Source organism: Dromaius novaehollandiae, chromosome 5 (assembly GCF_036370855.1).
Source record: "Dromaius novaehollandiae isolate bDroNov1 chromosome 5, bDroNov1.hap1, whole genome shotgun sequence".
Classification (NCBI taxonomy): Eukaryota; Metazoa; Chordata; class Aves; order Casuariiformes; family Dromaiidae; genus Dromaius; species Dromaius novaehollandiae.
The window spans coordinates 61,550,155-61,563,574 of NC_088102.1; the positions used below are offsets into that span (position 1 = coordinate 61,550,155).

Sequence of the window (13,420 nt, forward strand, 5' to 3'; positions counted from 1 at the left end):
ATATTTGAGGGGGTGGGAGGGGAAGGAAGAAGAAAATCCTACAAGTAAAAGCAAACTAAAAACAAATCACTTCAGAGCTAACTCCATAGTACAAAACTCTTGGCTGTGCTACTTTGACCTGCTTGGCTGGCAATGCTCCACTCTACGTGGCTACGCTATAATCACTCTGAAGTAACAATTACTCTGAATGAATAATCTCTCCACATTTATGAGAGATTATTTCTAATCACCATTTTATAAATTGAAGATAATTGGATAGATTTTCAAGTTACACTTGAAATTATTCATGAAGGTACCTCTAACTTAATTAAGAAGCTTTAAAGGTAGAACACTTTATAAACAGGAGGAACTGAAGGCAAAAGAACACACAGCCGCAAAAGCATACACAAGTTGCCTTTTCATGACATGAACAAAACATGTATTTATAAATTCAGACTGGGCCAGAGACAATCCTGGAATTTCAATTTAAAGAGAATTATAAAAAATAGCTTTGATTACTATGAGACTTGACTATGAACCTTACACTGAAATCATCTTGATTTGAAACTAAAATATTAGGTTGATGAAACTCTATTGAGAAAACAATATTTCAATTTTATTTGCGCAGAATACTCATCCCGCTTGCAACCAGTATGAATATCAAAGAAGTCAATCACTTGATTAACAAATGAATCGAATCCTTGTACAAGAAATTTTTACCCTGCACTAGTACATGCTTTTTTTATTGTACTTCATAGGGTTTGTCCAAACTATTTTAAGTCTCTGTTTCATCTGAACATTTCTATAGTACCCCACACTATTAACTGTATAGCAACGATCACTTATTTATGTATCTGTCCAAATTATGAAACATGCAAGATGAACTGATCCTTCCAACTCCAAAACAGCATAAACTCATAGAGATGGAAACACCGTACTTAAAAGACACCTACCGTCCCTTTCCAAGAAGTTTCACAAAATAATCACAAGAAAAATACAACAAGATCCATAAAACTTAACAGATCTTAAATTTATACTGCTATGCAAAGTATAATTTACCAGTATCAGTATCTTAACCAAATAATTCCAAAATATAAAGAAATACAGAAAATATTTGGGTTAAGTACCAACGATGGGATCAATTCCAAAAATATACTAAAGATTGGTAGTATAATTAGTATTCAATAAGTTGTCTGTAAGATGAAGTAATCTAAGCTTTAGAAAGATGTTCTTTGTTTGCCCCCACTATGCCTGTTCCCTGCTAAGTAAGGTATGTTGTAAAATACCACCATCAGCATCAGTGTAAAGGAAACATTTTTAATTGGTACTGAACAACATACATTAGAAAATGGAACGTGTTAAAATACTTATGAAACAGAGTAAAACAAATCATGAAGACATGACATTGGCAAGTGACAGTTCCCTCCTGAAAAGGACTCTTACAGGAAAAGAATAGATTTTATTTCAGACGCAGGAAAATCCCAGATACATCTATCTGCCAAGTAACAAGCAGCATGGTACTTTCAGGCATTATTAGTTATTCAAATTCCCTATTTGAATAAAGGAAATTAGTTGCTACGGACTTCCCTTTTTGACCTACCAACTTGTGCATTTCTTGATGATTCTTTGGCTCTATATAAAGAAGCTTTATTGCAGGCTAATGCCATCACTTTAAAAAAAAATGACGCATTTGCATTCAAGTGCACAGGAGGAGATATTTCAAAAGGTTACAAAGTCCTCTCAGTGAAATTATACAAGTTGAGATGTTATGTATCTGTTTAAAAAGAAATGTAAAGATTTATTCTGTAAATAAAATCTTTTGCTAAAGTTTTAAAGCAAAATATCTCGGGATCAAAAAATTCTCTCATGAGAAGGCTGTTTTTGCTCCAGTCAGTAAGAAGCTGCAAGGCCAGAAGAGTAACACACAAGAAAATGCATGACTAGAAATTGAGATCTTTCTCTGTATTCGTGGGTATAAAGCACTGATCCTTCTTTAGTAGCTTCACTTAGTAGCACAAGTTAATAAATTTTGGTCTGGGATCACCCCACCTAAGAGAACAGATTACTCCTTGGAAGAAAGAGAAAAGAGGGTGTTTCCTCTGTGCTTTCTTTGTTTGTTTTAAACAAAGGAGTGTTTGTTTGTTTTAAACAAAAGTCTTTTGGTACTGATTTAAAATCATCTCTAAAAGATGACATGTCACAACCAAGATTTTTACAGTCCACAAAGATAGCCTTGTATATACAGAATTTGACTAACTTATAGTAGGACATATCTAAACTGTTTGAAGACGTTTAATCAGGATTAAGTAATGTGGAGTTACAGGCAATTTAATTCTGTTCCTTAACATTTTCATGTTTTAAAATAAACTAACGGTATGGGTATATGAGCCAACTATCATAAGACAGATTAGGGTATGAATAAAACAGCTGAAGAAACTACATGCAATCATACTATTTCCATTGATGAAAACAGTAGCCTGTCCTTTGTTTCTACCATGGGGTAAGAAGGTATGCCAGAGCAGCCAGGAACTGTAAATTCACACTTTTGCTCACTTAAGTTAGCTTGTTTATGTAGCCAGGTCTTTCATTTTCAATTTAAAGTGTTATTTAATTAACAGAATCGCTCCTCATTTCCCTAACTCTCTCCCTATTCATCCTATAAACATCCTCTAACAACAAAGCATGTTTATATTCAAAAAAGCCTTCCATCTCCATCCTTTTTTTTTCTCCTTTGACTTAACCGCTTGCTATTGCCTACGAATGACATAAAAAAAACCCCTGTGGTTCAGACTCTACAACTGTCATCCTTCAGTCAAAATAAAATAAGGCCCTTTCTTCGTCTACAAAGTCTGATCTCAAGAGAATCTTACAGGAGCTCGGATAGCCAACGCTAAGTGGAAATGAAATGATAGACTTCATAGGGACTAAGCAAGGTGCTTCAATGGCAAATAGCCAAGACAGTAAATAGGTATCTTTATGTGTAGTAATGGCCAACAGCTCCCACGCATAAAACAGGACACTATTACTGAGCATGAAAAGAAACCCATGCTAGGGAGGCAGAGGTTGATGACTGGTAAGAACAGCACAGATGGGCAGAGATAAACCTCACAGCTCACACATCTTGGCCAGATATATGACGCTTCTCCTGTTTCCAGGCTGCCAGACTGCATCTCAGGTATGTATTGCATTTTTCACCAGTATTAAATATTAAACATAGACTAAAAACTTCAAGAAGCAGAAAAATTAGCAAACTAGGTTAAGGAGTTAGCATAATCTGCAACTGCCAGATAGAACTTTTCAGAACAGATCAGTTCAGGACTTTTTAACATTATAAAAGAAAGCATGTATATATCTCTGCAGCCATAGCATCAACGTTTGAGGCTTTATGGTGTCAGTCCCCAAGTGTAACAGAAATCAGTGGTACTGAGACTGATATGTTCCCATCAGCTATTTTCTACTGCTTCCACTAGTCTCTTATTAGAGGTTGTCAGACAAAAAAGCAAAAAGGTCATTATTTACTTTCAAGAAATTCAACCTAAATCTCAAATAGAGAGCTCCCAGAGAGCAGCTCTGGGCCAGTGACCTCCTCTGCTTAGGATGAGGTGGAGAGGGGAATGGGGGAATCACTGTGGCTTTCCAGAGCTTCCCCCAAACAATGTACAGTACAAAAGCACAGACAACTGAACAGTGCTCAGACACTACAGGAAAGAACCTGGAACACCAAACTTACCAGCACTCCCTGATGTCACCCGCTATGACTATTTTGGGGGATCTGTTAATCAACATAGTTTGTGAACCCACATTAAAGATATTTCTGTCCTTCCTGTTTGCAAAGGAGACTATGACACCACTCTATTAAAACCACAGCATAAAGCAGGACAATCTGTAGCTCCAAGACACTTTAGAATACATTCAAACTGAGGCTGTTTAGTAACATGAACACAGTTTTGCATGAGCAGAGCTTAGAGAATAACCAGATATAACAGGAAATAAAAACCAAAGAGAGAGAGAGAGGAAAAAACAAAAAAAGTATAAAACTATGCAATCTTCCATTTTAAAGTGGAGACTCTCCTGAGTATTTGTCCTGCCCTGACCAAAACAGACACGCTCACAATTAGATTTTCTTCAGATCGGTACGCCTCCTGCGAGTAAAAGTCTATTGTAAAGATAAGACTCTGAGTTAAAATACTAACACAAAGCCTGATCAGAGGAAAACAAGAATCCAAAACTTACCTTTTCCAAGATGAATTTATTTAAATATGGCATATAACCCTGATTGGAAACTGGTCCTTCATCATCATCCCTAAAGTGCTCTTCCAAGGCCACTGGGTCATGGGGAACATTCAACACTGTGCACAAATTGTGAGAGAGGACCTAAGAACAGAACAGAAATCAGTGATACCACTGTTGACCTTAACTCCACTGCATTTCCTCCACAGTAGATCTGTGATTCCTGAGACCACGCACAGAAAGTGACACCTTCTTGTCAGCATGAGTTTTTGCCCTGGGTAATTTTGTTGGAAGGCAAAATATAACTTAAAAAGTCAACTTCTAAGTATTCAAATGCTTCACACAGTTACACTTTTACAGAAGCACTGTGATTATGACAGGTCCTTTACTACATAGGTGCAAACATACCTACAGAAGCCACCCTATGTATGCATATACTAACGCATTTGAAAACCTGAAATATGCAAAAACACCAAAGTAATATTTGCACAATGAAATTAGACACTTGGGGGAAAATGACTAGCAACCTCTAGCCTTTGAAATTATAAATATTCATTATCTAGTGAAAACTAGTCATGAAAAAAAACAGTTCAATATGTTCCTTTAGTTTACAAAGAAATGACCATTCAAATTAAATGCTTGCTTTTTGATTACTTTTCAACATTCACGCTGTGTTTCAGTCGGTAGGGGAAAAGCAGTATCACAAAAAGGGGAAGGGTTTAGATGTGCTTCTTAAAAGTTTTATTTTAAAAAAGTATTTGCATGAATTATGCCCACCACCCTCAAGCCTTTCTTGAGAAATGACCTTCAAGAAGAGGCTACATGCTTGATTAGTTTTAAGGAAGTACAAAATTACTGAAAACTGACTGGTAGTCAATGCGTCTTAAGTTCTTCAACTTAGGCTGAGTTTTGCACACACAAACTAACACCTTGATACCAATGACAGGAACGCAGAACATGGAGAATAGCTATTTCTGTGCCACTAGCACATTTATAAGACAAGGTGACCCTCCTTTTGTTTTTCACACCTTCTTGAGAGTTAGGTTAGTCCTGTGACCTGCTCCCTAACGGGCCTTAGATGTGCCAGCATTGAGGACCTCTCACTCTTTGGGATAATGCTGGGCTAAGCCTCTACAGACTATGCACCAGCTACGGGAACTGGGTTAAGGATTTAACCTCACATGTCCAAAAATGGGCCACGTTACAAAATGTAATGAAGCAGCAAAGGCAAAAATAAACAAAAAAAAAATATGCAGAAGTAAAACAGACTGTATTGTTAAAAATACATGTTGCTTCTTACATTTTTTTAAATCAAAAACCAGTGAGAACAGACTGCAACTGAACATTTAGTATATTTTTTTTTCACTGTGTAGTGCAGAATTCAAAAAACAGGTCCAGATGAGGCAGAGGGAAAGCAGTAGAGAAGGGGTAGCTGCAAAACAAGTGGAAGATTAAACTCTTCAGAGCCTAGAAAAACAGATGTATGCCACACACATAAAAATCTGCTTTTTTCCAAAATAAAACAAATCTCAGTGTAAATTTACTTTTCTTATATATGCTAGGAGACATGCAAAGTCTAAGCACTAATTAGCACAAAAAACTCCAAAGCTAGCCCAAATACCAGTTCAGGGGACCATTCCTCTACACACACCTCCAAAGCAGCATTTTCCTTTAGAAAAGCACACATTTCCACGAGAAATATCTATTTTCTTACTCGTACAATAAAATTAAGCCACTAGGTCTAGCCACATGCAAAAATTTAAGAACAGGAAAACAAGAGCATCAGCAATATTACAAAAAAGCTGCATTTTCCAAAGTAGTAAAGTTTTATCAATAAGATTTCACATCTCACACTTCTCTCCATCAGGGGTCTAATCCCCTTCAATGTATCCTTATTTTTAACAAAAAAATAAATCAAGCATTTGAGTCCATGTGATTTACATGTGGAGGGAAACTGTATTATTCCCTGCTTTATTTAAGGCTTCTGTTGTTATTTATGGAAGATGAACGGATTCTTGAATTTCTGTGAAATAAAGGTGAACTCAGTTTTGCTGAACTAAGATGTAACTAATAAAAATATTTTAAAATGTAACTGATTTATTAGATTATTACCAAAATTCCTTAAATTCTCAATAAAACAATTCCTCATTGTGTTCTTTCTACCTATTTCTCTTCCCTCCTTCTTAGCTTTCTTGCTGGGCTTGGACTGTCAGAAACCTATGTGGTTTCAGCACCAACCAACTAATTACCATGAAAGAATTCCACTTTCAATCATTTTCTAAAATCCACCTTATCTGCAATCTCTCCTATGCTCAGTGCTCTCTTTTCATAACTCAGGAAATTCCTCAACGCCTGCCAAAGCTTGCCATTCTTTAACGCGGCCAAGCTCCAACTGAATTCTTCAGGTTAAGCTTGAAAAATTCTGCACTGAGTTCTCCTTTGCTTTTCTTTTTTTTAAAATCACATTATATGGACGATCATACAAGCCATTTTAATGATCAATACTAAAAGAAAAAAAAAAAGTAACAGTTGAAAACTAGTTTAATTAGGGTACACAAAATTGCCTTGTCTTGCAGAGGTTCTGTTGATCATGAGGAAGTTTTCCACCCGTAAGGATTATTCTCCCCGTGCCCACATGGTTGCTAGGCAGCTTTTTCTTTCAGCACTTATTATGCTCTGGATGCCACGTTCAACAGTCTACCTTCACACCAGAGCCAGCTCATATCCTAAGCCAGAAACTTGTCTCTCTGTGCTGCAAGCAAATTGTAGTCTATAAGACTACACAGTGTGGCCTGCAAAGGGTCCACAAAAACAGTGTATTATTGGCACTGTTTTTCCATTTTCAATGAAAAGTTTCATAACAAAGATGCCTAGTGGTCCCCAGGAAATACTGAAGTTTGTCAGTGTTTTGCCACTCTGCTGTAAGCAATCAGATGAAACAAGTAAGCTGAACACCAAAGGTTCAGAAAGCACTGTGGCACCTTGCTACAGACTTTGGATCTACTTTATTTATTCCCATTTTCATGCTGCTCAATCTGGAGCACTGAACACCAGCACAACTCTGCTTCTCCACAGCTGCTCCCTTCTGAACTCTGATCTTCCAAGACGTTATCTTCCAAAACTTATAAACACATGCTGAATTGTTACCATCTGAGTAGTTCCATTTAACCTTGTCCATAAAACTGCTCTGCATTTCTAAAAGGGAGAGAAAAGTCTGCTAGACTATTTATTGCTCACTGACAAAAATTTGGCCCAAATCAGAGCATGATCCTTAACAGATGAGATTAAAGGTACAGTGGCTATTGACATTTTCTTCAGTACTTTTTTCTTTTTCCTTTCCATCTTTCAGGGGCGTCTCCTCCCTCCCCACCTCTTTTAAAGATTTTAAAAAGTCAGTGTTACAGAAGCTGACAGCTCCATTCAGTGGCTCTGTGCGAGTTCATTCCAAGACATTCTTGGCTCATCTCTCCACGACATCCATGTCAGCAGCTAGCCAGCCAAATAAGCCTACTCACAAGCAGTTTCCCTTTTCCTTTTTTGATCAGAGTGGACACCATCACCACGTAGGCCCACTAGCACAAGCACAGGCTCTTTTCAATCATATATCTAAGCATTCAGTTTCTTGCTACGTAACATGTCTAAGAGACAGCCTTCTTATCCATCCATGTAGCAGACACTTTACTCAGACTTCTCACAGTTAACATCTGGGTTTCTGCGATGTCCTCTTTTCTGGCCCTGCAGAGTGCAATCATGCCCAGGCTCTGCCAGCTCAGAGCCATGAAGCTAGGGCCACTCTCCTCACCTCTGCTGCCATCACCCCACCGCTCAATTCCTTCATTTGCTCCCCCTTCTCTAGGGCACTCATAGATCATTTGCCATCATTTTCAGCCTCACCCTTCCTCTTCCCCCCCGCCCCCCCACCAAAAAGCTTTCTTTGGATCCCCATGATACACTGGTGCCAGTTTGCATCTGCTGAATTGCTGTTGGAAATGCCTTTCTCTTTTACAGCTTCTGGCACTTAGGAAGAGCTCCCAGTAAATATCACGGATCTAACAGGCCTTTCTTCAACCTGTTCTTGGAAATCAGTTGACGAAACCTCAACAACAAAGGTTAAAAGGGCTACTGATCTACCAAAAGCCGTTCCACTCAAGCTCAGTAACATGGCCCCATCCTTTCCTAATGCTCCCCCTCATTCAGTCTACAAGCTCTCTTCATTTGCAAACTCTTCTGGATGTGTGGCATCCCTCCGCAGTACATTTGCATGGCACCTAGCACCTTATCACCAGGATTCCCAACTGCTACAATACTACAAATGCATTTGATCCCAGTTAATAACATAACAGTACAACTCTCTCATAATGAGTCATAATGACTAATTTCCTACCATCCTTCTATGTTGTACAAAGTCAATTGTCTTACCGGGGTCCTGCCCACTCGTCATAGATTCTCAACCTTTCCAGTTCTTTACTGCATTGTTCAAGGTCTTCCTCTCTATTTGGACAGTCTCTCTTGCTCCTGATTATACCATTCTTCCTCTTTCCACCAACTACTGACTTCCCACTTATTAAAAAAGCAAAACAAAGATAAGAAGCATAATAAGCCTATATCATCCTACATACAAATAAAGACTAGTTTACGTTTTCTACACTTGACTAGTAATTTTGGTCACCCCCATTTTATGGGCTCGAATGAGATTGGATTTTCACAGGGTACTCACCATCCACATTCTGCAGCTATCAAATTAGGAATCCCAGACTTTGAAAATCTAGCCCAATGGTTGCAAACAAAACACAACAAGAATGGCCAAATAGTCCCACTGCCAAAACATAGACAAATCACAAAGCAATGCAAGGAACAGCTCCCGGAAAAAGTGTAAAAATGATTTGGTATGTATTATTTCCAAGATCCAGTCACGCTAATATACTAGAAGGCCACTAAGTGTATTGACATTTAGAACTATAGTAAGCATTTCAAGATCTGGCTAAAAAGCAGGCTGAATGTTGACACATTAGAGAAGCTTTTAAAATAAGTCATATTTGAAATTGCAGATTGCAAGAAAGGTGAATCCAAGTTAAATACAGGAACACAAGTATTTGCATGTAGCTCATACTAGAGCCATGACAGCAGCTATAATTGCATTCACAAAAATTGTAACTTTAACCTTGCCATATCGTTGTTTGAAAGTGCTCCTGAAACACACGGACAAAATAATGATTGTGTTCATATGTAAACATATGATTTTAGATGCACAACAGAACACAAATGTTTCTGCTGATGTAAAAAAAAGGATAAGATCTGCAGCCATTGTAACATTAAAACTTCTGGAGATTACTGATTAGGGGGAAAAAATCAGTGCACACTGGAAAAAGATAATATTCAAAATTACACAAAGAACTGATCTTGCTGTCTTTTCTCTTAGTAAGTCAGACCAAAGGATACGAATGGATAAAGGACATCTCATGAAATTCTTATTATTCCAAGCAAGTCCCAGTTTTTCCTGCAAGCTTTTGTTCTATCTCCAGACTAAGGAACAGAAAGAATTTACTTGGCTTCATCATTTTGCTCTAGGTACATTAAAAACAATGCATGATTTAAACCCTTCATGGTAGGGTCTCAGCTGCATAACACACACTGATTTTTCTCATAGCATTTTAGTGCCATTTCATGAAAGTGATTCATTTTCACAGGAGAACCACAGATCACTCTCTAGGTAGAGAAAGTAGAAATAGCTTTCTTTAACAAACACCATGTTATAGTTAGGACCTTCTGTATGATATGATCGCAATAGCTTATACTGGATTATACCACCCAAAGATCCAGTCTCAGTAAGTTTTCTTTTTTTTTTTTTTTTAGAGTGATGAGGTGACAGTTCAGCAAGTCACAACATTTTCATGCTGTTCTCAGAAAGCAAATTCTAACAAACTTTTTGATAACAGAAGTTTCACTAAGTTATTAAGCAATTATTTCTAATGCCATAGATCTCTACTAATTCATTCATCTCCAAGCCTCATCGCCAACTCGTATGGGCAGTACATCTCACTTGTGGTAACACGGATTAAAAAAATGCAGTATTGTGAAATAACTTCTCCATACAATATAGCTATAAGTCACCTTGTTGGGAACTTCTTTTTTGCTGTTCTGCCCACCCTTTCTGCTGTGTCAAGTGCAGCTACTACCATAACAGTGCACTTTGTTTCCGCTGTAGGAAAGTCAGTTTGACACTGACATTTACCATTTGCCATAAAAAGCCTACAAGAGAGGACTCTCTATCCCTTCCCGTGTTCCCTGAAAACTAATTCTTGGTAGCCATGGGGAGGAGCCTCACTTCAGAATTGCTTCTCCATTCCCAGATCCTCCACTTGACACTTCCCTCAGGAGCATTGACACAGTAGAGAAACCCACACTAAGGCTCACTATTTTTTCCCCTTCTTTCTCTCTCGCACACAGTATGAAACATCAAAACTGTTTAAAAAGATATTTGGTGGGTAATAAGGGGACCTATTTCATTTCCTCTCTCCTTTTCATTTTTTTTACTTTGTTTAAACACAAGCATTTGTAGACATAGGACTCTATTAAAGACAGCAAAACACGACAAGACAGATACCGTCTGTGCTTCGGTTGGAAATACAACCGTTGCTCTAATCCAGCTAGTTCATCCAACGATCTTAGAGAAGAAATAACAATACAGTCATCAGGACAAGCTGCACAAGCCCACCAGGATCCTGACTTCTTATTTAACCGTTTAATTCACCCCAGAGCCTGCATCACTGAGACAGCTTCTTCATCGACTGGCGTGCAGACACGTGCGACACGCACCTCCTGCCTGAGCACACAAACCAAGGCAGCCCGTGCAAGGTGTGGCAGCAAAACAGGAAAACACAATTCCTTTAAAAAACATGTATCTCCGCAGTCTAAGTCAGTCCTACAACGCTGCAACAAAAATACTGACTTTCATGACGCTATGGACTACGAAGGGCACGATGGGCCCAGGGCTCGCATTCATTTTTAGCCTGAGCTCACAGCCAAGTCTGGCTTTTATCCTCCTCCCTGCCCCTCACGGCTTCGGGCCAGGTGAGGTGGTATCGTGCGCCCCTGTCACTCGTGGTGAAGAAAAGGAGAAGAGGAATGGGTTGCTTGCAGCAACCAGCGTGTTGCAGGCACTTATTACACAATGCCCCGAGCGGAGCTCACCAGCAGCCAGACAGACCCCTCTTCGAAACACCGCCGCGGCCACCCTCGCTCACGGAGTTCAACCCGCCGAGTGCTCCAACCTCAGCTAACCGCCGCAGCTCACACGAGTGCCCAGCACCGAGCACGACAGCCCGCGGTCTCAAACGTCAACAGGTGCCGAGCTCTTACTCCAAGTATTTACCGAGCGACATTCCTGCCGCCAGCGCCGGGCGGAGGCAGCGCCGCGGGCACCCCGGCGGGGCAGCCTCCCCACCGACCCCGTCCGCGCCCGCGGGAGGCAGCGCTGCGCCGCCCGGCCGGCCCAGCTGCGCCGAGGGGCCTCACGGCCGCCCCTCGGAGGCCGGGGCCAGAAGGGCACCGGGAACAGGTTGGGGCGGGGGTGGCTGCGGAGCCTCGCGCTGACCAACCGCCTCGCGGCGCCCGCAACGGTCAGTAACGGCCACACGCCCCGCCGGGGGGGAGGGGGCAGCGCCGCCGCTAGCGCCACGGCCACCCCGCCGCGCCGCCCCGGGCCGCCGCGCTTGCCTTGAGCTGCGACTTGGAGACCTTGCCGCTGCGGTCGAGGTCCAGCGCGGTGAAGGCGTGCCAGATGGACTTGAGCAGCTCCTCCTTGAGGCCCACCATGGCTGGCCCGCCCGGCGCCGCCGCCGCCCCGCTCCCGCGGCTCCTGCGGCGCCTCTGCCCGCGCCTCTCCCGGCGCCGCCGCCCCCGGGCCCGCCCCGAGGCCGGTCCGCAGCGGGGCCCGCCCCGGCGGGGCAGGGCGAGCCGGGGCGGCCCGCCGCGGCCCGGGCGCCGTTCCCGGCCCCCCGCCCCTGCCCAGGGAAGCCGGAGCCCCGCGCCGCGGCGGGGCAGCTGCACCCGAGGTGAACCGCGTTCAGCTGAAAGCACTCAGGGGTGCCCTTCCCACTGCTGCCACAGCGGGGTTGGTGCAAGACACCCCCCCTCTTTTTTTTTAACTTTTGTTTTGAACCTGACACAACCCTTCGTAGAAAGTGCAGGCTCAGTAGAGGCAATGCCGAGAGCCAGCAGTGCTGTGGGACCTTAGAGGGCTCGAAAGTCTTGGTGCGTTCCTGCAGATCTTGAACAACACCTTCCCCTTCATGATGGGGGCAGTCGCAGGTAGGCACGAAGCAGAAAGAAGATAATGGTACACGATATAGGGCTTTGAATGCACCGCCGCATCCAGCTCCTGGTCAAATAAAAAAAAACACCAGCCACCCACACCACAGAGCAAAGCCCCAAACAGAACCATTTTAAGATGCCTAATTAAAGGCACCTGGCAAAGAAGAAAAGGCCAAATTTTTGGCTTGTGTTCAATTTTAGCCTTCATTCAACTCCACTGTCAGAACAAAAAAAGAAAAAGGTTGTACACCACAAATGAAATATTTTCTGGTAGACCAGATATTGGTATTCATTGTAGGAGTTGCTTTTAATTTTCAGGTATAATAAATCACAAAATGAGCAATTTCTACATGTGCAACCCTGGAAACCTAGAGTTATCCAGAGATTTCAGATGATCATTTTTATTCTCTAGTATTTTCTATTTTAGCTCAGAGCAAGGAAAAAAAAAAAAAAAAGGAAAAAAGTATTTTAGCAATGCAGACAAGCATAGTAGTCTCACAGTAGCACAGTGAAGTCAAAAATAACCTGCCTTGTTCACAGGAACTATCCTAGCAGCTCCCCCCCCCCCCATTTTTCTTAACCCATTTCCCCCATTGTGGATTCTGAAGTCTTGAATACACTAACAATTATTTATGCCATCTCCTCAAGATAGATGGTATGAGTTACACAGTCAACATCTACCAAGATTCATGAGGAACGGGAAAACATTATGGCTGCTGATGTTGCCAGAAACATTTATAATCTTGAAATACATTAGCATTTCTCCAATTTCAGTGACCACAGCTATTCCTCTTCAGCAGTAAGGAGGCAAGTTTTGAATATGCCAATAACCCACCAAATCATCGTATTTGGTAGCTGAGCAACCACACGGTTGTCAGTAAATACAGAACATCTCCGT

General features: G+C 41.4%; 1 protein-coding gene across 2 annotated transcripts in view; it reads right to left on the reverse strand.

Annotated features, from left to right (window-relative positions):
- The window catches only part of SWAP70 (switching B cell complex subunit SWAP70), a 41,526-nt gene extending 29,397 nt beyond the window's left edge, over positions 1-12,129 (reverse strand). The window contains exons 1-2 of one of the 2 annotated variants that reach the window (XM_064513026.1): positions 11,926-12,129; positions 4,213-4,353 (exon numbers count right to left, since the gene is read on the reverse strand). In XM_064513026.1, the coding sequence (XP_064369096.1) occupies positions 4,213-4,353; positions 11,926-12,024 (240 nt within the window). In that variant the 5' untranslated portion in view covers positions 12,025-12,129. The remainder of the gene's footprint in view (positions 1-4,212; positions 4,354-11,925) is intronic. The other variant, XM_064513027.1, reaches the window with a different exon arrangement.
- Between the last annotated feature and the right edge of the window lie 1,291 nt (positions 12,130-13,420).